The sequence below is a fragment of the Pleurodeles waltl genome, chromosome 8 (genome assembly GCF_031143425.1).
Source record: "Pleurodeles waltl isolate 20211129_DDA chromosome 8, aPleWal1.hap1.20221129, whole genome shotgun sequence".
Classification (NCBI taxonomy): Eukaryota; Metazoa; Chordata; class Amphibia; order Caudata; family Salamandridae; genus Pleurodeles; species Pleurodeles waltl.
Window position 1 is genome coordinate 84541391 of NC_090447.1, and position 24832 is coordinate 84566222.

Here is a 24832-nt window from a genome sequence, read left to right on the forward strand (position 1 = left end):
TTTTTTTCATTGACATTTTCTAGGATGTTATTTGTAAAAATAAAATAAAATAATGAAAGAAAATAAAAAAGAATAGAGTAAAACATAAACTAAAACAAAAACAAAATATGCACAAATAAATAAAAGTCATTGAATACTTTTCCATCTGTACAGACATTGCTCACCTGCATTTCAGATAACCTTTATTTTACTGTTTTACAGTGTTTAGTGTGTGAATTAAATACATACTTTTTGAACATAGCACATTTTTTTCACATAATTTGTAACTTTTTGATGGTTTCAGCACAGCAAATGCAAGGGTGAACTTTCCTTGTGAAAAAGCTTTTACAAACAAGAATGGGCAAAGCCAGTCAGTCTGGTCTTTCACATAGGTACAGCAACTCAAGTAATTGCTAGATGCCCTCTCGAGTCAGAATAAACAGCATAAGGTCTTCAGCTAGACAGCAGTCCTCCCCAACTTTACTACATATCCCTCTCAAGTCAGAAGGAACAACTTAATAAGTCTGTCATAAAGCTGCAATAACTCATGCTGTTACTAAATGTCCCCTCCCGAGTAAAATGTGACTGCTTCAAATGTCCTTTACAAATGTGGGGGCAGGCTTCAACATACAAATCCACACATCTACCTTTGCTACTCTAATAAATTGTGCTTGATTTCAGTAATTATGCCAATGCTAGTATATGCTGATGAATCAATATTGCAACTTTCAATAAATGTCTTGATTACTATGGAACATACAAGCAGTCACTGTTTAAGTGAAGTACATTCAACCGTTTAGTATGCCAAGGTAGGGCTCTGGTGGGCAGAACAAAATGCAAGCCAGTAGATAAAGAGAGCTGTGGTGAAGGGGTCTTTTATTCACACATATTAAACCAAAAAATAGAGCGTTCTGATTGGCCCAGGGAGCTTTTTTCCCCCTTGGGCCATCTCTCTCCCATGGGAGTCAGACACTAACTCTCTGATTGGCTGCCAGCAACATGAGAAAAATGTTGCTGGCAGCCGTTACAGGACTAGGGACTTGGTCCCCTGTCCTGAATTTAAGAAAAATATATAAGGGGGCAGGGTAGGGATACCCTGCTCCCCTAAGTCCATGTGGGGGGCCCAGAAAGAGCATCTGGGGCCAAAATTAAAAACATTGGGCCTGATTACAACTTTGGAGGAGGTGTTAATCCGTCCCAAAAGTGACGGTAAAGTGACGGATTTACCACCAGCCGTATTACGAGTCCACTATATCCTATGGAACTCGTAATATGGCTGGTGGTATATCCGTCACATTTGGGGCGGATTAACACCTCCTCCAAAGTTGTAATCAGGCCCATTGTGTTTTATTTTTTCTGTGATCTTGTGGGACTCCCGCAAGATCGCGGCAAAAAAAACAAAACAAATGGGCAGCCCGGAGCCTCATTGTTTAATTAAGGGGAGAGGGCACTTGGCCAACATCTCCTCCTTTTATCAATTACTCAATCCTGGGAGATGGGGATACCAGGTCCTAATAAGGTTTCCCTCCTTTTTTAAATAAAATACGGCATTGAGAATATGATTTCAAGAGCTCTGGGAGAGGTTGAGTTTTGGTGTCTAAAGAGATTAAAAATATTATACAAGTATTCTTCTTTGGATCAGCTGAAGGTTTACATTTTGTAGCACATAACTAGTATTCTGGAAGCATGCATGATACAATCATCCTACCTGAAACTCATTCATTGGTACAAGGTATATTGCTTCTTGCAAGTATCCTTACAGCTATCAGTCTGTTTCCCTATAGTACTAAAAGTTGAGGGACAGATTTATATTTACTCTGTCCCTATTTCATCTTTTTCTCCCTTGAAGATATGGAATACATTGATTTACTTTCTTCTCTACCAGTTCTAAATTCTAAAATAAAAAAAGTATTTTTTATACCCATTGTAATACACCTGACTCAGTACAAATGTCTTTTTACCAATATATACCATACTAACATCTCACATGTTTTTTTCTCATTACAGAATTACACTAAATGTAGCTGCATCCCTGGAGCTGGAAGAGAAGGATCTGCTCAACCAGGAACATGCGGCAGTGGCTGCTCCCATCTGCTCTGGCTCTTTGTGGGTTTGTCCTGCATTTCTGCACTTATTGCAAGTACTATACACACTCCATCTTTCATCCTCATCCTAAGGTACTTACCAGTGGTTCACCTTTTAAAGGAAAAATAGCTGTTTACATTACTACAAGACTGATAATATCAGCCTCACCCTCTTGATGAAAACTCTCCATTTTAGGAAAATGTGCTTTGGCAAAATATCCCTTTTGCAAAAAATTTAGAACAGAGTGATAAAATTACTGAAATGCATCTTTGTCTTATTTAGTTGCATAAATTATTTTTCTACATCAGAATTATAAGGACCCGGCAATACCAAGTTGTGACCTATGCAGTGTAAAGAACTTATAGTGCTGTAATAATGTTTTAAAAAGATTTTAACTTTTAACATACTGTTCTTTTTTATGTTGAATATGTAGTACTCTCCAGCCTGGCTTAAAGCATGCCCGTAACAAATCATTTTTTTAAACAACTATATATTTAAACTGCTATGAATCTGAGAAATCAAATGTCCTAATTTTCCTACTAGGTTACATTTAAAGACAACAGAAATTACCTATGATGGAGACGACAAGCATGGTGTGTGATAGTACATGTGAAAGAAATGTATATAGAATTCACCTAAAGGTTATGTTTGGCAGGCTGATCTAAGCTACCTTAATAAGGTGTGAAGTGGCCTGGTGTGAGAGATAGGAAGTATCTTGTGGGTGGTAATCGGCAACAGCAGATGGCAGAGCAGGAAGTGGGCTGGGTGGCCAAAATGGTCTTCGAATGGGGGAGAGGCACTTGGTTAAAAAAACAGACCATTCCCATTTCCTACACCACCAGACAGATGGGATTAGATTGGGAGGGGCTGGAAGTAGGGTGTTAGGGTTAGCCACACATGTAGGTGGGTTTAGCCAGACCTAACTCTCCAGGAGAGATTTTCTCCATTTTTAATTTTTGAGAACAAGTGCTTTCTGGGCTTGAAATGTGGCACACTTCGCAGGAAGTGGTCATCACAGAAGGTGGCAACCTGCACCTATTGGTCAGGGGTGCACCTTTGCTTGCCAGCATAGAAACCTGGATAAAAGGGGAAGAGCTGCCCAGCAACTCAGATCCCTGCTGGAAGAAAATCTAAAGAAGGGCTGCCCTGTGCAACCCCTGGTCTGCACCTGAAGGACTGCACCAGCTGCACACTCTGCGCTTCACCACTAAAAGGACTTTGCCTTGCTTCTAAAGACCCAGGAGTGGACTCCCTGTAAGCAACACTCACACAGAAGCTACCAATAGTCCTCTGCATCACGTTCTGCCAGAAGAGCCTAGCTAACCAGCTTTCAATGGGCTTTTAAAGATTTGATCAGGTGCATTCAGTGAATTGTAGTCCCAGCTCGTAGGAGAAGCTCAGAGCTTCTGGAACCTTACATAAAGTTTGTGGGCACTGCAGGGCCCCAAAAAGGGCTTTTGGGAGAAGATTCAGAAGTTTGGAGAAACTTTGGAAACAAGTTTATAAGGTGACCGATTTGTCGACAAGAGTCAAGCCGGCGATGTCAAACCGCGACCCTATCAAAATTTCAGGTTCATCTTGCTGAAGCTCCAGAGCTTTTCCTCATCAACGAGACTTCCATGAGTTGACCAGGACCTCATGCTGAGCCAAGCCGGCAACGTCACATCGAAAGCCAGACTGGAGAGGAGCCCCTCTTGATGAGAGAAAAAGCTCCAGAAAAGAAACTAAGGGCCTGATTTGAGTTAGAGTTTGGTGAATGGGGTTACTCCATCACAAATGTGACGGATATCCCACCTGCTGTATTACAATTCCATTTTATCCTATGGAAATGGTAATATGGTGGATCGGATATTCATCAGTTTTTGATGGAGTAACCCATCCGTCAAACTCTAAATCAGGCCCTTATTCCCAAGGTAAAGTTTTGACCGAGGCCTCCTGCTCAGTTGGCACTTTTTGCTTTTAAGCACTAGAATGCACATTTTTTACCTTTAATCTTTAAAAATTCATATCTACAGTTCCCTTTGGTGGATGTTTGTTGTTTTTGTGTCATCTTAAAGAGAATAATATTACCTATATTTATAAACTTGTCTTGGATTTTTATTGTGTGTTGTGTTTTTCATGTATACTGTTTTATGATACTACATGCTCTACACACCTGTCTCCTAAGTTAAGCCTGACTGCTCGTGAGCCAAGCTACCAAGGGTTGAGCAAGGATATACTTATTAAGACCTTGACTGGACCATGTGTGTGATTGTGGCCTTATTACTAAGTATAGGTATCTACCTGCTGTCACTAATAATCTACTTTCCAAAAGGTGGCAACTGAGTCACAAAGGAGAACTATCAGAATTGTGACAGGCAGTCCCGGAGGAATCTGAAGTGGTCCAGGAAACCTTTGTAAGGTTTGCTTGACAGCTTCTGTGAATGTCAACATTTTTTTCAAAATAGCCTCTACCCCTTTGTGGACCAGGCAGTGTTTACAAAAAAATGATTTTTACATCCAGGTAATGCGAATGCATTAATGTTGGGCTGCTGTTCTTCACTGGTCGCTACCTCTGCATGTTCACAGTTAATCATTGGAGTGGGGGTACAAAATACCATCTGCCACATTAGTTCTAATGTTATATTAACAATAATGTTTTGTGAACTACAAATACGGCTGGTAGCGCTTTAGTTACCTCCCTACATCCTAAGCATTTCCAGAACCAAAAGGTCATAGTTTGTAAGTCTCACCTTTTTACTAGAACATCTTACTGTTGGACCCCTGTCTCAGAAGCTTTAAAGGAGCCTAGATGTTATCCAGGAAGCAGTGGAACTACCCCAAATGAAGCACAGTAATTGCATTCACCCTTCTTCACTAAACTCTGCTCACTTCTTTGCATCCGTCATCACCAGCCACTTTACCACTCATTTACCTCTCACAAAGGAGTCATGCTGATTACCATTGCAGAAATCATATTTGACACTACACTACAGTAAAAGGGATGTCATACTGATAATTTTCTTGTATGTTCAGCTACTTCCTCCCTCCTTGCCAACTTTTTCGGAATAAAAATATTTTTCCACACTTAACTGTGACATGTTTTGCCTGAAGTCATTACAGTAGGTATAAAGTTGAAGTAGGAGGTAAAATTCCTGGATCAAAACTTTTTTCAATTTCCTAGAGCTGTCACCATCCTGATTCAATAGGCTGGCCTCCTGGTAAGTCACTGCTCTGCCAAGGAAAGCCTACCTTGAAAACAGATACATACAACAGGATTATCCCCAGCCACTACTTAGACCTAAAGGTATATTTTGTCTGTACGCACAATCAACATAATCACAATGAGTGTGTAAGAAGTAAAAAGATCATAGGTTTAATCAGGGATATTCAACATGGTTGCAGGCTTGCTGGATCTATGCCACATTTCCAGGATATCCACATAAGATTAATTTACATGCAGTGAATGTAAAGGTAGCTCATTGATGCTGCCACTAGTTGCCCTGGACATCTAGCATGGAGCTGGCTTTCATGGACCTAAATTGGGCATACATGGGTTATAGGTATTGCACTGATCGGATGAGGCTGGTACTCGTAAAATTTGAACAGGATGCAGAGTTTATAGCTGACTTGCTTTGACAGAGGGTTGGCGAAAGTAGTCACCATTAAGCTGAAACGAGATAAACAATGCCTCTTTGTGGTGCACATTGGTTAAAATATTGTGTATACTACTTTTAAGGTTACAGTGAGTTTGGTGGTATAAAGTGGTGGAGCTGCAACCCACCACCTGTGGCACTTTCAGAACTTTCTCGAGTCTGTTAGTTTTTCTCCCTTTAGATGCTTTATCAAGTGCTTCCTGCTGTCCAGGTTGAGTCATGTTTGGATATAACAATTGGTATCAAGTCGCAGTTTACTCCAGAGATTTACATTTTCTCTTAAAACATTTCTTCAGATCGTAAAAGTTCAGTCAACATCGAGCATTAGCATGTGCCTGTCATGAGAAGAACCCAAAGCTTGGTGTAAATTACAATGTGTCACATCAAATGTAGTTGTATTTCTCCTGCAGCAATCTGGATGGTTCTTCTGCTACAATTATTAGCTTCCTGGTCCGGAGCAAGTATTTTATTCTGATACAATTATCGTTTGATTCCTCCTCACAGGAGCGTGGAGCAGGAACATAAATCACTAGTGGTTGGAATACAGTTCATGTTACTGAGATGTTTAGGTAAGTCTCCTTGTAAAAGTACTGCAACATGTGAATACTTGTTTTGTTGTGCGTGCCCTTGCTTACTTACTTTTGCAGTGAAAGTATGTGACACTTGGGCCAAAGTAAAATAAAATCTGTGGCATTCTCACCTGTTCCCAATGAAAGCTACCTTATAATTGTGACAACATCATCTGACACATTTCTACCGGTCGGTTTACCTGGCACACAACCCAGGGCAAGCAAACTGTTTACATTGAGCTCTGTGGTCCAGAAAGTGCCATTTATTTAGATATTTGTCACCAGGGTAGATTCTTGTGAAAACGCAGCTAAGATCAGCACACAAAGCATGCTTTGGCATTTTGCAGAGGTGCTTATTGCTCTGCTGTGCACAGGGGAATTGTCAAACATTCTTTCAAATCTAAGGACCTTTAAACAAGTTTCTTGTTGTTTGCTGATTGTTGTGTTGGTTTCCCCTCACTATTCTGTTTACATTAAAGCTCCTCTTTCTTTATCGCATGTGCAATTGAAGAAAGCTTAAAACAAGAGACTGTCAAAATGGCCATAGAAGCCAATAAGAACTGGAAGTGTAAGTTACAACTAGCAAAGCTCATTGAAAAATTGATGTCTCATTATGCCACACACTGTGTGGTTCATGTCCCTCACCAGTCCTCCTACAATGCATTAAAGTAAATGTAGTTTTCTTTACTGACGTTTCAATGTGTTTCATATCTTTGGCCATACATCATAGTGTGTACCATTTCCCTTCTAGAGTACTCCATTTGATTTACAGTCTGGCGTCAAGTCTCTGGGGACTTTGGTGCCAGCCAGTAGCACATAAATTCTCCTCTAAAGATCTTGGTTAGAGTTATTTGCTTATTAATAAAAGGGGAGTATTTCATTGTACATACGGACCCCTTTGATGACATACAAATATTTGTCTATGGGACTCTGATACAGTAACTTTCTTTGCATATAGCCTTTAATGCTATTTTAAACAGATTTCATCCCTTCATATACCGCCTAGCAACCTCCTCTCTAATTGTGCTAGAGTAAGGCAATATTTAATGTGTGTATGAGACTGGGTCCTTCATACTGTAAATGTATGTATGTATGTATGTATGTGGTATAGCAGGAACCAATCAGGAATCCAGAGCACCTTGGTATATGTTTAAAGCTACAGATACATCAACTAGTGATTGGAGTGTACATTCTAAGAGAGAAATTGGCCTGTTACTGCATCCAAGGTAGTGTTCTTTAAACAGGCATTTTTTCATCTCTTTCCTAAATTGGGGAAAGGTTGCAGAATCACAACAGAGTGTGGTGGTTTTTGAGGGGCTTATCTTGTATCCTCAACTCTGAGGTGTAATCAAGAACCCGTCAAGAGACGGTGGTCTGCCTTGTCATATGACAGAGAGTCCTTCTGGAAGAGGAGGCCTCACACGCTGGTCTTGTCATGCTTCATCCTCTGTAACCTCTCCCTACGCTGGTAGGACAGTGCCACTAGGGCGGACTCAACTTCATGTGAAGTACTAAATGGTAGGGAGTTCTTAGAGAAATTGTGCTGGATAAAGGGCATGGTCCAGAATGATTAAAAATGCCTTATGCTACCCAGGTTGTCACCTTTCTTTGATTGGGACCATAAGTATGATTAAAAACAATGAAGGACGGCCTGTGAGATAAATGACTCACACCATCAATTTAGGCCAACATGTTTCTGCTCTTCAATAGCCAACCAGGTCATGGGCATTCGTCAGGGCCAAAAGATCCCCAAAGAAACAGGCCTATTCACCCAAATTTAAATAAAACTCAGGAGGCATATCCTACCTTAATAGTATCATACCTATATACAGGCAACAGCACAGCATCATAAGTTAATAGATTACTGCCGATGTATGGACAAACTGATCACCTGCACCATATATTCCGCAAACATACACAGAACAATCTTTTAGTATGTAAAGCAAATATTGTGGTGTGAAACCATAAGTGACACTTGAGAGTGAAAGTGGATTTTTGGTAAGGACAGGTGAGTACCTACACTTAGCAATAGGCTACTATCCCCTACTAAATCCAGTAAGGTCTCAATAAATTAACCGCTCAACCCTTGGTAGCTTGGCAATGAGCATCAAGCCTTAACTTAGGAGACAGGTGTGTAAAGCATTTAAAACTTACAAAACAATAAATAGTTTAGTTTAGTTTACTTTTATGGGTTTATAAAGCGCATAGCTACCCAAGGGCATCCCAGCGCTAACAGTATACAACGACACTCAGAAAGACCAAAGAAAATCAATTAGCTGCAGAAAAGGATGGTTTTTAACTTCTTCCTAAAAAGAAGTTGTGAAGGTTCGTGGCGAAGTTCAGAGTGTAGAGCATTCCAGAAACGGGCAGCCCTGATGGTAAAAGAGTTACCTCCCCATGATCTCTTGACACGAGGTATATAGATCTGTCGAGAGGAAAGTGATCTCAGGTGTCTAGAAGGAGCATAAATGGAGATCCGACTTCTAAAAAAAAGATGGCCCCTATTATGTAAGGCTCTATGAATAATACACATAGATTTGAAATGAATACGCTGTTTGATTGGGAGCCAGTGAAGTGCTACCAGCGCCGGTTTGGCAGAGAGATGTCTCGGGGAATTAGTAAGAAGTCTTGCTGCAGCGTTCTGCACAATCTGCAGCCTCCTTATTACGCACTCTGGAGAACTAAGATACAGGGAGTTCCCATAATCCAGGCGAGAAAGAACCAGAGCTTGAACAAGAATTCTTTTGGCATTAAAAGGTAGAAGATTAAGAATCTTCCTGAGAGCTCTGATCAAACCAAAACAAACCGGGGAGATTCTTTTTACTTGCAGCTCTATCGTCAAAAGAGGGTCAAGCAAGAAGCCTACGCTTTTTACCTGTGCCTTTGGAGGAGGTAGAATATTAAAAGCCTCCGAATGCAGTGCCAAAGGGGAAACAGGGGGACCATTGCCTACAATCAGTACTTCCGATTTACCATCATTAAATTTAAGTTTAGATTGGGTCATCCAAACACCGATATCCTTCATACAACACGCCAAATGAGCGGAAGAGGAATCCCCAGTGCTAGAAAGGGATACCACTAATTGGGTGTCATCGGCATAGGTGACCACTGAAAAATTATAAGGAGTGACTACTTTGGCCAAAGATGATAGATAAATATTAAAAAGAGTTGGACTCAGGGAAGAACCCTGAGTAACTCCACAAGTCAGAGGCATAACGTCAGAAAAAAAGGAACGATCCAAAACTTGGAAAGATCTCCCTATAAGAAAAGAAGAAAGCCAAGAAAGGGCCATGCCTCCTAGCCCTATCTTGGAAAGTCTATCACAAAGAAGCGTGTGATCCACAGTATTGAAGGCTGCACTAAGAATAAGAAGGATAATAGCAACATGACCTCCTTGATCTAAAAGTTGACGAGCCGATTCAGTCACCGTAAGAAGCACCAACTCCGTATTATGTTGAGCTCTAAAACCCATTTGGGTTGGATGTAAGAGCTCATGACTCTCAAGATGACTGGTCAGTTGCAAATTAACATGTTTCTCCAGAATCCATATCTTAGTAATCTTATCCTGGAAATGCGCTGCTAATGAATTACTATATGTAGTAGAAGCTTCTATCAGAGAGGCAGGCATAGGAGTTATAGTGAGTTCTTTAAAAATCTGGAAAATGTCTTTCTGGGAGTTAGAAGAATTCTCAATTCTGTTGCTGTAATAGTCAGTTTGAACTGCCTTAATATTATAGTGATAAGTTCTAATGGCTTTCCTATAGGCTTCTTTGGCCGAAGAGCTGTAGTTTTTCCTCCAGATTCTCTCAAATTTTTTACAATTCTTCCTAAGTTCTAGTAGAGAGGACGAGAACCAAGGATTTGACTTATGAGAAGGTTTTTTTATTACCAGTTTAATGGGCAAGACTGAATTCAAGGAGGTAGAGATCCAACTATCAAGTAGATCCACGGCATTAGGGGAGGAATAATCACTGATTGTAGAAGAGGCACGGAGAGCAGTATGCCAAATACTTGGTACCAACTTCGACCAGGTACGCCCCACGGTAGTGAGCCTGGGTTTGAGATCTCTGGAAACATCATACAGAAAGATAAATGACAGAAGAAAGTGATCAGTCCAGAGTAAGGGCAAGGAGGATGGAATAGTGAGATCGGAGATATTTATAAAAATAAGGTCATAAAGTGTGACCATTCAAATGAGTGGGGCCATAACAAATTGGGTCATATCCATCACGGTAAAAGAGGCTAACAGAGATTTAGCCGAAGGACAATCTACGTTGTCAAGATGAATATTAAAGTCCCCAAGGACAGTTAGATTAGGAGTCTTAGTGATAAGACTGACCACTACATCGGGTATAGCTTCCAAGAAACCCGCACAGGGGCCGGGAGGACGATAGAGAAGAATTCCCGAAAAAGTGAAAGTGGAGGACATGTATAGAGAAAAGGACATACTTTCACATTCTGGGATCTCAAGTGGCGATGTCACACACTTAATAGAGTTTTTATAAATAATGAATATATCGCCACCTCTCATCCGAGGTCTGTCTATATGAGCTATAGAATAATTTGAGGGTAAGGTTTTACAAATGTCAACTAAGGATTCTTCATTTAGCCAAGTTTCCGCCAGGAACAAGGCATCCGGTACTAACTCTTCCAGAAGTGTGTAAATATATAGTGAATGTGCCGATAAAGAACGGCAATTAAGCAACAGCAGTTTGCCCAGTTGATGAGGAGGGTATTAGATGGTGGGGCGACAGTGGGCGACCAAGAGCAGCTAGTACAGGAGGAGTGAACAAACGACTGAGAGGTATCTACAAAGGTAGAGTATAACTGGGTGTCTCTAAGAGCGTGCAACTGAGAAGAAGAATATATTAATCTATTGGTAGAAAAAAGAACAGCATCCCTGGGCTCTGGGCGCGGACGGGCGCAGACGGGCTTGCCTTTGGCGCGCCAGCGGCTGGCCGCATTTAAATGCGACATGCAGGAGGGCCGACCTGGCTCCAAGAAAAAAACTGGACCGGCAACAAAGATGGCTGCCGTAAAATAGCACCGTAATGGCTGCCACTAAAAAGATTTTTTTTAAAGCGACCGGGAGCCTCTTAAGAACGCAGGCACCGGTGCTGAGCAAGACCCCAATAAGAAAAGAGTACAATTTTTTTTTTTTTAAAAGGTTCCAAACAGCCCCCCAACACAACAGCCTAAAAAAGAGCAATTATTAAAAAAGGTTAAAAACTGTTGAAAATAGCAGCAATACGGGAATTAAATGGCTTTCTAAAGTATTTGTTTTATACTTACTGAAGCCGGCGGCTTCATACACAACACAATAAAACACAAAACACAATCAAAATCCAACACCTTTAAAATTACATCAAAATAATTAAAATCAGTTAATGGGAACTGGAGATATGAATTTTTTAAGAATTTATGTTTTCCAGGCATAGAAACTAAAAGCGCCAATCTGGTCATCTGGTCGCACTAGACCGGGGCAAAGTCAAAGTTTGAGGCTGACCGCGATAGAGCCCTGCTCGGCTACAGCAAGCGGGAGGCCATGGTCAAAAGTTTACCTTCGGTTTTTTTCTTGAAGATTTTCTTTAGCTGGACGAAGTGAACAATCTGTTCCGACGTCCCTGGAGCCCTCTTCGGATATGCGCCGCAGGAGACCTTGGAGAGGAATTCTACCTTCAGACTTAGATGATTTTGCGGGACAGAAATCTTCATCTGAGCCAAATGATCCAATGTCCTAGAGCCCTCCTCAGATATGATGCATGGGAAGTCTTGTTCAGCTTTTTAAGTTTGGACTTTGGCCCTTTTTGGGAGCTTTTTCCTTTTCAGACTGTTGACGACCCTCCTCAGTGAGCTGATTTTGATTCAAGGTCTTCAGATTACGTTTCCAAGAATCCCCAGTGAAATCCTGGAAGTCTGGAGCTGCGGAGCCTTTTAGCAGGACAAACCTGCAAGTCAGGCTGGGTCGCGGTTGTGGTAAGGTGGCTTGACTCACCACAGCGGGTCGGTCCTTTTATGGAGCTTTTTTCCAAAAGTTCTCCAAACTTCTGGATCTTCTTCCAGGAAGTCTTTGAAGGTCCTTTAGGAGTCCACAGCTTACCCCAAAGTTCCAGAAGCTCTGAGTTGCTCCTTGAGAGTTAGGTATCCAACTCCCAGGATGCACATGGTTTAAATCCAAAAATGACCACTTGCCACTGGTCAGCTGCGCAGTTCCTTCAGGTTTTGATGTAGGGGACTCTGATTAGCTGTTTTACACCTTTAGAAAGCAGGGAGTCCCTTATTGAACCAGTTGAAGACAGGCAAAGTCCTTTCAGTGGTGAAGCCCAAGTGTGCAGCTAGTGCCATCCTTCAGAATGCAGTGTCCAGATGCAGGTCAGGGGTCCAGCAGGGCAGTCCTTCTTCTTCTGATGTTGTTCCTTGTAGGGATCTGAGGTGTGGGTGCAGCTATGCCAAATGTATCCTTGCTTCTGGGGTGAAAATCAAGGGGGGCAACCATCCAATCACAGGCAGGCCACTACCCTCTTAGATGACCACTTCCTTGGAAGTGTGCCAAAAATCAATCACAGGGAGAAACATTCCTTAAAAGTCCAAAATGGCAGAAACTGAATTTTGGAGATTAGGTTTGGTTGAGCCCACCCACTGGTGTTCCTAAAAATCCTGAACACACCCCTCTCCTGCCCTCTCCTAATCTAATCAAGAGGGCACCTGGTTGTCTGGGTTTGCAGAAAATGAGGGAGGTCCTGAGCTGCTCCAAATGTCCTTCCCTCCTTTGAAGACCAGTTTGGCTGCTCTCCCCACACCCTGTTTCACTATCTGCTAAGGCAGATCTCCTCCCCCAGGCACTTCCTTTTTGTTCAGCCCAGGCCACTTCACACCTCATCAAGGCAGCCTGGCCATTCTGCCAGAGGCTGGCCAATCAGAGAAGGGCACTACAGAGCTGACACTGGTAACTTTTAGGAACAGTTCTAAAACTTGTTTCCTGAACATGTTATATTAAATCCAACATTGGCAAGTTGTTGCATTTATTATAACAATCAGTTGGAGACCACATTTGCCATATCTAGCTCCTTTGGAGACTTTGGCGGTGATTCTAACCGCGGCGGGTGGCGGTCGCCGCCCGCCATGCGGTTATCGCCAAATGACCGCACCGCGGTCACAAAACCCCAGCGGCCATTCCGGCTTTCCCGCTGTGCTGGCGGGCGACCGCCAAAAGGCCGCCCGCCAGCACAGCGGGAAAGACCCAGCAACGATGAAGCCGGCTCCGAATGGAGCCGGCGGAGTTGCTGGAGTGCGATGGGTGCAGTAGCACCCGTCGCGAATTTCAGTGTCTGCTAGGCAGACACTGAAATTCTTTTTGGGGCCCTCTTACGGGGGCCCCTGCAGTGCCCATGCCATTGGCATGGGCACTGCAGGGGCCCCCAGGGGCCCCGCGGCACCCCCTACCACCATCCTGTTCCTGGCAGGAGACCCGCCAGGAACAGGATGGCGGTAGGGGGTGTCAGAATCCCCATGGCGGCGGAGCGCGCTCCGCCGCCATGGAGGATTCTCAAGGGCAGCGGAAAGTCGGCGGTACACCGCCGACTTTCCGTTTCTGGCCGCGGCTGAACCGCCGCGGTCAGAATGCCCAGCGGTGCACCTCCAGCCTGTTGGCGGTGGTACCGCGGTCATTCGCCCTGGCGGTTTTTACCGCCAGGGTTAGAATGACCACCTTTATTATTTAAAATGAAGTCTCCCCATTTTAGCCTATGGAGCCTATTCACTACAATGAGGTAAAAAAAAATCTGGCTATTTTTCCTCACCAGGGCTTATAAAACATATTTTATAAAGTCCCTGCTTATGGTTACATTTTAACCAATCCTGGGGGCACCTGGGGCACACCTTAGGGGTGACCTATATGTATAAATAAGGTAGTTTAAGACTTTGAAAGTACTTTCAATTCCAAAGTCGAATTTGCTTGTAACTTTAATTTAAAAGCAGCCAACAAGGCAGGCCTGCCTTTAAAACGACCCTGGGCACCTCAGGAGTGCACCTATGAGGGCACTACCTATGCTGGGGTCCCTAAACTTACATGCCCTACCAAATACTAGGGGCTTATAGGTAGTTTGGTACTGCCAATTATAATTAGCCTAATTTGCATACTCATTTTAATCAGAGCACAGGCCCTGGGACCGGTTAGCAGTACCCAAGGCACCATCAGAGTCAGGAAGACACCAGCAAAAAGTGAAAAATGGGGGCAAAAAGTTAGGGGTCTTCTGCAATCAGCCCAGTTTTCTCACAACACTGCTAACCAAACCTCACTGCAAATGTGGGACAAATATGGGACAAATATGAAAAATGCCGCACAACTGCGCTAACTCAGTTGTGCGTCATTTTATTAACGCCGGCTAACACAACGCCATCCATGCGGCATGTTTATAAAATGACACACAATGGCGCTAAGGAATGGCCAGAGTCTCAAAAAAAGACACTAGCCGGTGAGGAATGGCGTTATGGGAAATGGGGCTAGTGGGTCAGAAATTACGCTAGGCAGCTTAGCGCCATGTTTTTTTGTCCAAGCAGCCAAAACATGACCATTACCACCACCCCAATGCCCACCACAGGGGAGTAGTGTCTCCTGGGCAAGCCCTACATACCCAGTTCAGGCAGGGGGCTGAAGTAAGGGGTCCCCAATGGCACTTCAAAATTAATATATACTCACCTAAATTTACCTGGGATTGAGTCCCATGTATTAAGTACATCTAATCCCTACAAACAAAATATTTGACTCTCAAAGTGATTCATAGATGACATCTTGATTATCTGGAGAGGCTCCACAGACACACTAACAACATTTTTAAATTGGCTGAATACTCGAGACCAGTTTTTTGAAATTCATGTGCACTATGCATAATTTGACTTTGGACTTTCTAGACATCACTATTTTTGCAGGAGAGATGACATTGAAAAATAAAACTTTTTTACAAACTTACAGCAAAGAATAGTTTGCCAGTTTCCATACACGTTCCCTGAGAGAAAATTTGCTTTGTGGTCAGTTCTTAAAGATTCGGCTGAATTGCAGCAACATAGAAGATTTTAAGATCCAGGCGAAGGACCTTACCACCAAACTGAAGGAGAGAAATTACCCAACAAAGATTGTGGACAAGTGCCGAGAATGTGCAAGCTCCCAGCATCAAGAATGTCTCCTAGAACCATCATTGAGGAACACAGATGAAAGCATACACACATCTGTTACCACATTTTGTGCAGCCTCAAACCATGTCAAAAAGATAATAAATAAACAGTGGAACATTATAACATCAGGAAATTTGAAATGTCGAAAACCAAGATTTGCCTACAAAAGAATTAAGAACATATGGGATCATTTGGTACACACACGCCTGAAAAGAGCCTATAAGGAACCAACCATAGTTCTGTCTAATTGGGGCCTGCAACCCATCATTGGCCACTATCCATGTGGCTCATGCTGTTTTGCCACTTAACAAAAGTCACCAAAACTATCAGGTTCGCTGAGAATCTGGAATATACATTGAGGAAACACACCAATTGTAATTTAACACGTAATATACATGAATACATTCCCATGCCAACTTAGATACATTGGTCTGATGAGTAGAAAAATAAAACTGTGCATAGGGCAGCATCGCAGCAATAGTAGCTGTCAGAAATGCACAACAAAAATGAGCAGTCATTTTTTGGCAGAAAAACACACGGATAATGAAATGGAGTGGTTTGTACTTGAAATGTTAGATGGAAAAAAGGACAATGTAGACCAATTTCTCTTTCGGAAAGAACAGCAGTGGGTATACCAATCGAGGACCTTTGACAAAGGTCTCAATGACAACATCCTGTCGCTTTCATTTGGCCAATGATAAACATACCAGAGATGGGCCAGGTGACGATAACAGCTCCCTAGGACCGCATAAGGATGCTGTAAGCCTTCCTAGAGAGCTGTTTTTACTAGTTCAATTATTTCAGCAACACTCTTGTAGTAATCATCTGGGCCCAAGTCTTTTATCAGAGAACAGCCCAAGAAAGCAACATTTTGTTTTCTGAGTAGGGATCACTTCCTGAGTCTGGTACATCAGAAATGTTATATACAATGGCTTTCAAATCATATTTAGTCTCAAGAATGTTAAAGCATTGGCACTTACTATATGAAATATTAATGTTGAACACATTTGTTTTAAGATTAGGAAAATATTGATGTTGAATATATTTTTGAAGTTTAAGAATCAGCCGTGTCCAAGAGTCTGTTGTCACAGTTTTTTATTTTTTAAGCAGACATGTGGAATACTTAACACTATTTTGACAACATCTGGTTAGTTTTCATTAGGAAATCTAGGCCACTTTTCCATTGCTGAGTGCTCGGATAAGAAGTCCCTTTTCACTGTCTAACTTTTCCCAATAGAGTTGCAGGACGCTTGTTGTCATTGTGCAAATATTTGGCTGTTTTTCTTTTGTTTGGCTAAATGTGTCTGTACACACCTGAAAATGACCTTAAGATAATTTTAATCTCAAGAATGTTAAAGCATCAGCACTTATATTATGAAATATGATTTTTGAACATATTTGTTGACGCTTAGGAAATATAGATGTTGACTATATTGTTGATGTTTAAGAACCAGTCTTGTTTAAGAGTTTGTTGTCACTGCTTTTTATTTTCAAAGCAGAAATGTGGAACACTCAACACTATTTTGACAACATTTGGCTAGTTTTCATTAGATTGGTCATTTTATCTGTGGACTCTACTGAACTAAGTTGACACCCTAACTGCCACTTACTCCTAAAAAATATTTTATTGTTGATTAAGTCAATAAATGTACATAAAAAATGGGGCAATGACAGCCTTTTTTCACCTAGGACTAAGTTTTTTTTTTTTTTGATGCACTCAAAATGTAGCTTTCACGGAGTTGTAGTGCTTTCCTCTTATCTAGTTTCTAAGCACTAACATAACACAACAGAAATGCACTTCTGAGGTCAAAGAAGACTTTTATTGTTGTTAATTCTTCCCCAACCACAATATTTTATGTATGACGAATTAGTAGCTTTCAAGTCCGCGTTAATCAAACAAAATATATCAGTTTGCAATATACACAGCAGGTTATATTTATAAGAAATTGAATGCAAAGCAAAACAAATACTTCACCATGTGGGAACTATCTACAGCTTCATCTTTCTAAGGTCTGCAAGCTGATGACCCCTGTCAGCCGCGAGAAAGAGAGATTCATCTACCCACACGGGATTGCTGGCAGCTGGCGCCAAGCTCCAGCACGAGGTCCGGCAGATTCGAATCTGACTCTCTGCAGCCTGTGTCATTCGTTACAAAGGTGTGCCCCCTCCTCTCAGACCTGGGAAACTGAGCAAGCCTTTTGGAGACTGGCCAGGTCTCCAAGACTACCCCTGTTCCCAAGCTCAAGCAGAGAGAACAACACCCATGTACTCTCTCTTATCATGTCTAGTCTACTGTGAGAACAAAACATCTTGGTTCATCTTGTGCAAAAACACAGCTTGGAAAAATACAGCTTGGATTCTCAACTGCAATGTGTAACTCCACGTTAAAGGCAATGGGCAGCTAACCTAAATATCAAATGCAATGTCTAGTGTCATGTCAAAGCCAATAGGCAGCTGAGCTGAATATAAAATGCAATGTATAATATCATGTCAAAGCCCATAGGCAGCTGAGCTGAATATAAAATGCAATGTATAATATCATGTCAAAGCCAATAGGCAGCGGAGCTGAATACAAAATGCAATGTCTAATATCATGTCAAAGCCAATAGGCAGTCAAGCTGAATACAAAATGCAATATATAATATCATGTCAAAGTCAATAGGCAGAATATCTAATAGCATGTCAAAGTCAATAGGCAGCTAAACTGAATACATCATGTCAAAGCCAATAGGAATGCAATGTCAAAGCCAATAGGCGGCTAGACTGAACAAAACATACCAGGTGCTACTGGTGAACATTGAGCAACTAATATGCGCAGTGGTGAAACACAAAGTTATTGGTCAAAACAAAATTTAACAAATGGCAGTACATTCCGCCCTTTGACCAATGAATTTTTGTTTCACATACCTCTTGTTTCAAACAAAAACAAAAAAACATCAGATCAAAGCAATCCCTGTAAAGCAATAGAAGTGGATTAACACATTGATTTCATAACCTTTCACATCAGATACATCTACATAGAAAAGACTGAGCAATTTTTTTTCTCTGAATGAGTCTCTAATTCAACAGTGTTAGCAATTTGATGTGGCATGAGTTCTGCTCATGTAAAGGTGCACGGTCCACCTGAAAGGTTTTCTGGAAGGTAAGCAAAAGTCAGAGTTCCATATGAGAGGGAAGAAAAAAAAAAACACAGCTTAGTTCCATTGGAAGAATGCAATCAAACAAGTTGAACTTGAACTGAAGGCGCAGTTTGCGCAAAATGTTTCCATGGTGCTGGCACTTTACTCAGCCAGGTTCAGGTTGGGGATTCGGTCCCTTCCCCGACCCCACACGCACACACCGGAAGGGGGACCACACAGCACACTCAGGGACAGTGGCGAAACGTGGTAGGATCTGCAAAAGAAACAAGTATGACTTTTCTTGCAAATAACATTTTTCATTTAAACTGCACCCTTCCTCTTTCTTTCCCTGTTTTATAATCAGCAGGACGTTTTTGGGGCCCTTTGTTATATTCACTGCAGGTTCTGGAGGGTCACTTAGGGCTTCAGCCCACACATCAGCACTGAGGTTTTTAACTGCTGCGCCACAGCTTCCCTTTTCTTGCACTGTCAGAAGGGCTGGGGCAGACTCATTCTTTAACAAACCTCCATTCACTGCACTTTTGCCAATTTGGGCCATTCTGTCTCCAATTTGTATGAATGAATCAGATTCTTTTCTAGGTATCAGCATAATTTCGATTTTTCCTTGGTAATTTGCAGCAATCACTCTCCCTAAAACCTGATCAATTTGCCATTTCTGTTCGGGTAACTTTCCTCTCCCCAACTGCTCTGTGACTGCTTGCATGACAGATTGCTTTTGTGCGTGCTGCACAGTTTTTATCAAATCTAGGGGAATGTGCATCTCTCTCATCTCTGCCCACCTGTAAGTGGCTTTTTCTCTCAGCTGTTCACATTTCTGGGGCACCCACTTAGCCATCCCCACTAAGGCAGAATTCTGGGTGTACACTTCTCTCTCTGAATTTTTCTCATTAACATCTGCAAGGTAATTGAACCAGTTAGGTGCTAAAACATTAGCAATGAACCAATAATCAGCGTAAAAATGACACATCTCACGTAGCTCTTGCTTTAAAATCTGACACACATTATACAACGCTGTTCCTTCTACGGTGCCAGAAAACAACATTTCAGTCAATGAATCATTAGTAAAACAAACATGCTTTTTATCTTCAGTGGACACGAATTCAAATGGTGCACACAATTTCACCGGTAATTCTTTTACCTGTGGTACTCTAGCCCTGTCTTGCAAGTACCAGATCCATTGTATGATTCTAGCTAGGGGCACTATTTTCTTCCCTTGTTCTTGAATTACATGTACATAAGTATTTCCTTCTTGCACTGCGCAAAAACCTAAAGTCTGCATTATTTCATTTGCCAAATCACAAGCGCGCAGCTGCATATAATTTTTCACAGTGACCATATACAAAAATGTTAGGATTTCTCTCAAATGAGGGCTATTCTTTTTCCAAAAATCAAACAAGCTAATGAAAGTCGGCTCTTGCTCTAAAATCTTTAGTTTTACTTGTGCATTTTGCAACGGTAACTCGTAAATCACATTCTGGTCTCTCTCGTCCGTGTTATCAGTTAAGGAATGCATTTTGTCTGCCAAAAACCCTGGCTCACACGAAAACTCAGTGCAGCTCGGAGCTGTCTTAACCCCCTCATTACTGGAATGGGACAAGAAAGATTCTTCAAAAACAGCCCTTTTATAACTTTCAGTCGGGCTAATTTGCTCACGTAAATTCCTATTTTCATGTTACAACTGCCTGCATTTCTCCTGCATTTCTCTGTAAGCAGATAAAGGTATCCAAACCTTTCTGTCATCATTACTTCCAAAAGACACGTTTTCTACATATGTACAACAGGAATTATTTCTCAAAACATTATCAGGCATTTTAGCTACACATGCATTTTCTTCTGTAATTCCCCAAACAGAAAACAATTCACAGTTTTTCTGAGCACCATCAGGCAGTTTATCAACACATGTATTCTCAGACATGGTCTGCGGTGCTACTGAGATTCCCCAAACAGAAAACAATTTCTGTAATTCTCCAAACAACAAAAAAAACAATTACACTTTTAAAGTGTGCACTTAGAAATCTACTAACTCGTCAACACCCTCTTAATCACCTCTTAATGACCGACCCCACGACTCCTGGTACCAATTGTAGTGCTTTCCTCTTATCTAGTTTCTAAGCACTAACATAACACAACAGAAATGCACTTCTGAGGTCAAAGAAGACTTTTATTGTTGTTAATTCTTCCCCAACCACAATATTTTATGTATGACGAATTAGTAGCTTTCAAGTCCGCGTTAATCAAACAAAATATATCAGTTTGCAATATACACAGCAGGTTATATTTATAAGATATTGAATGCAAAGCAAAACAAATACTTCACCGTGTGGGAACTATCTACAGCTTCATCTTTCTAAGGTCTGCAAGCTGATGACCCCTGTCAGCCGCGAGAAAGAGAGATTCATCTACCCACACGGGATTGCTGGCAGCTGGCGCCAAGCTCCAGCACGAGGTCCGGCAGATTCGAATCTGACTCTCTGCAGCCTGTGTCATTCGTTACAAAGGTGTGCCCCCTCCTCTCAGACCTGGGAAACTGAGCAAGCCTTTTGGAGACTGGCCAGGTCTCCAAGACTACCCCTGTTCCCAAGCTCAAGCAGAGAGAACAACACCCATGTACTCTCTCTTATCATGTCTAGTCTACTGTGAGAACAAAACATCTTGGTTCATCTTGTGCAAAAACACAGCTTGGAAAAATACAGCTTGGATTCTCAACTGCAATGTGTAACTCCACGTTAAAGGCAATGGGCAGCTAACCTAAATATCAAATGCAATGTCTAGTGTCATGTCAAAGCCAATAGGCAGCTGAGCTGAATATAAAATGCAATGTATAATATCATGTCAAAGCCCATAGGCAGCTGAGCTGAATATAAAATGCAATGTATAATATCATGTCAAAGCCAATAGGCAGCGGAGCTGAATACAAAATGCAATGTCTAATATCATGTCAAAGCCAATAGGCAGTCAAGCTGAATACAAAATGCAATATATAATATCATGTCAAAGTCAATAGGCAGAATATCTAATAGCATGTCAAAGTCAATAGGCAGCTAAACTGAATACATCATGTCAAAGCCAATAGGAATGCAATGTCAAAGCCAATAGGCGGCTAGACTGAACAAAACATACCATGTGCTACTGGTGAACATTGAGCAACTAATATGCGCAGTGGTGAAACACAAAGTCATTGGTCAAAACAAAATTTAACAAATGGCAGTACAGGAGTGAGGACAGGAGATATGAGTTGAGAATGTAATTAACAATATTGATTATTCTTTCTTCCTTGGCTGTTGATTATTTCAGAGTCCCCGCTGTGCTCCCAATGTTGCGGCATTAGTTGAACCACAAATCATAAACTACATTTGGTGATTACTTGAAAGTTGTAGGTAATCTAATTAACAATAGGTTCTGATGAAAGCCATGGACTCTGAGTGGCCATATCAGGCTGAAACATGTCAACCTTAATTTTAGTTGTATAGGATTCATTGCTGATCTTAACAACGTCACCTGTTTTTAAACTTACCTTTATCCTTTTTATGGACACTTAGAAATAGGAATTTAGGATTTGAGGCAATTTTAACTCACATTCTTTCACTCACCTTCTCACTGAGATATCCTTCAGTCTATTTGGATAATGAGATAATGAAGTGAATGGAGACCCCATAATGGTGCTACCCATTACATCACCCTACTGTGGTAACATTCACTGTTGAGGGTAGAATACATGGTTGAGGGTCTATTAAGAAAGATCTCAGAGGGCCTGGAATGATATGGTATGAGGGTTCACTTCTTTTTGTCATTAGTGTTTGGACAAAGGAAGCTGTGTGAACCTTAGAGACAGCTTCTTTCTCCCTCCCTCACTGTTTTATATGTGAATGTAGAAGGCCTTTTGCCTTTTTGTATTTTTTGCACTTCGTAGACTCCAATGTGATAGTGTTCTGGCTGCAGGTGTGCTGACAGCCGGTATAGATAATGAGTTTGTCAGCAAAATAAGTAGGGATGTTGGTCTTGATTGATTTGCAGATGATTCCTGTGGTGATTCATCAGAGTGGGAGTGATGTGGTCTCAGTACTTCAGGCTCTGGATGATGCATGCTTAAGGTGGCTCACTGCGAAATTTAGTAGGGTGTAGAGCAAGATATTGCCACCATCCATAGGTGAGAGTGCAAGGGCTTGAACAGGCATGCTTAATTACCTTTCTGAGAGGAACGTTTTTTGTTTCTTTATTAAAGGTTAGCAGGCATTCCGCTCTTGTCATGGAAAGTAATACTATTAGAACCATTGTGGGATGATAGTTATTGTATGTGCAGCTCTAATCTATTGTACTAAAACCCCTGTGGCATAGCAAAGTTTAAAGACATTGCTTTTATTTTCTGTCTCTTGCATCAGTTACAAACAGCAACATCTTGTAGACAGCATGGATAGAGAACTAGAATAATTCTGCAAAATATGGGCACTGTACGTTTTATTGTGTGAAGAACACAGCACTGTATAGTGATTCCAGAGTCATAAAATGTAACTTTTATTTAGTATCTTCTCCATCATCATTTTTCCAAGGTATTTGATGGTGATCAGCTGCTTATGTGTCTCTTAATTAGAAGTACTTTTCCATTAGTTGGGAACGTATACAGTGATGCATACTGATAAGGAAGACTAATGTTGATATCAAAATCTGTGAGCTTTTAAAAATGTATTTACATGTGTGTTAAAATTCCATGTTAATCTCATATGTGTTTATATATGTAGAGGTACTTCTAAAGTGAGAATATAAGTAAGTAGCTGTGGAGCACATGAGCATAAGGGTAGAGTCCTAGGGTACTTAGTAGAGGGTGGCCGTCGAGCAAACACTTGGTAGGTGTCTGACAAGTGAGGTGGTAATGTTCTCCAAAGAGTTATGTCTTCTATTTCGTTGTAAATTGCATGGCTTGTCGTATGGTCTGATGTTGATGAGACATCTGTTCAAATCCTATAAGTGTAGACTTAGAAGGCCTGAATTTCTTTATCTCCAGGATGATTAATTTGACATTCTTTGTGTGGTCTTGTCCACCTTCATCGGCTAATATTTCAGCCAGTTATGGAGAGGGATTATGTATATGTAGGTTATAAAGGTAGTCTTATAGATGATGAAGGCTTCACAGTACTGTAAGCTGACTGAAGTCTATGTAGCAGCACTAAGACAATTGGTAAGTTCAGATAAATTTGCAGCGCTATGTGAGGAACACTTCAGAGATCAGTTTGTGTTGTATTAGTGAGGAGGTATAAAGGATGAACATCCTTTAAAATGGTTTTGATTGCAAAGAGGGTGGAACATCTGTGTAAATGAGTGGAAGTTATCAAGAAGGTGGCGGCACAAGTTGATGGTATGTCTGCCATGAACAAAATTGGACAGAATGATGAAACAAGCAACAGCCTTGACAGACTACTGTCAAAATGTGTTTAATCGCATATGTTATGGATGTGGCAAAGTTCATCAAATGGCCAAGGATACGTTTTTTCCGGTGAATAATGCTCAATGTATCTGTTGTGGTAGAAAAGGACAAATTACCCTGTGGTGCAAGAGTGGCTGTTGATATAAGACAATCCAAAACTGTGAAGGATGTTAAAGATGAAGTACTACAGTTGATGTGCAGAAATTATGATCACCCTCCTGAGATGGAAAGTATGTTTCAGTAAGAGCTGAAAACATTATAGGAGGACTGCATGAGAAAGAGCGAGGCATCATTCAAGATCCCAATGCTTTACCACAAGTTGTACTAAAAGAAGCAAATGTATCCTTGCTTTAAGACCTAAAACATGATTTGCAATTTTGAAAAGACGTTCCTTGAGTTATTTTGTGAGCACTTAGGGTTTTTAAGAGCAGAAAACATTATAGGAGGACTGCATAAGAAAGAGCGAGGCATAATTCCAGATCCCAATGCTTTACCACAAGTTGTACTTAAAGAAGCAAGTTTATCCTTGCATTAAGATCCAGAACGTGATTTGCAATTTTGAAAAGAAGTTCCTTGAGTTATTTTGTGAGCACCTAGGGTCCTTTAAAAAAGCTACATCCATCACACACATCTGAAAGAAGGGGCTAAACTGGGGGTATGTAAGCTACGAAGGTTGCCTGTATAAGAAAATGAAGAGGTGAGGAAAGAATTGGACAAGTTGTGCTGTGATGGAGTCATCGTTTCAATAAAGGCTTTGCAGTGGTTGGCTCATATTGCTGTGGCAAAAAAAAGGTGTCAAGGGACATGAGGCTTTGTATTGACTCAAAAGTGCTT

At 41.3% G+C, this 24832-nt stretch overlaps 1 protein-coding gene across 1 annotated transcript in view; it reads left to right on the top strand.

Moving 5' to 3' along the window:
* Nucleotides 1-24832, top strand: part of LOC138249740 (solute carrier organic anion transporter family member 2B1-like) — a 464484-nt gene that overhangs the window by 362234 nt on the left and 77418 nt on the right. The window contains exons 12-13 of the mRNA XM_069203799.1: nucleotides 1987-2156; nucleotides 6204-6268. Of these exons, the coding sequence (XP_069059900.1) occupies nucleotides 1987-2156; nucleotides 6204-6268 (235 nt within the window). The remainder of the gene's footprint in view (nucleotides 1-1986; nucleotides 2157-6203; nucleotides 6269-24832) is intronic.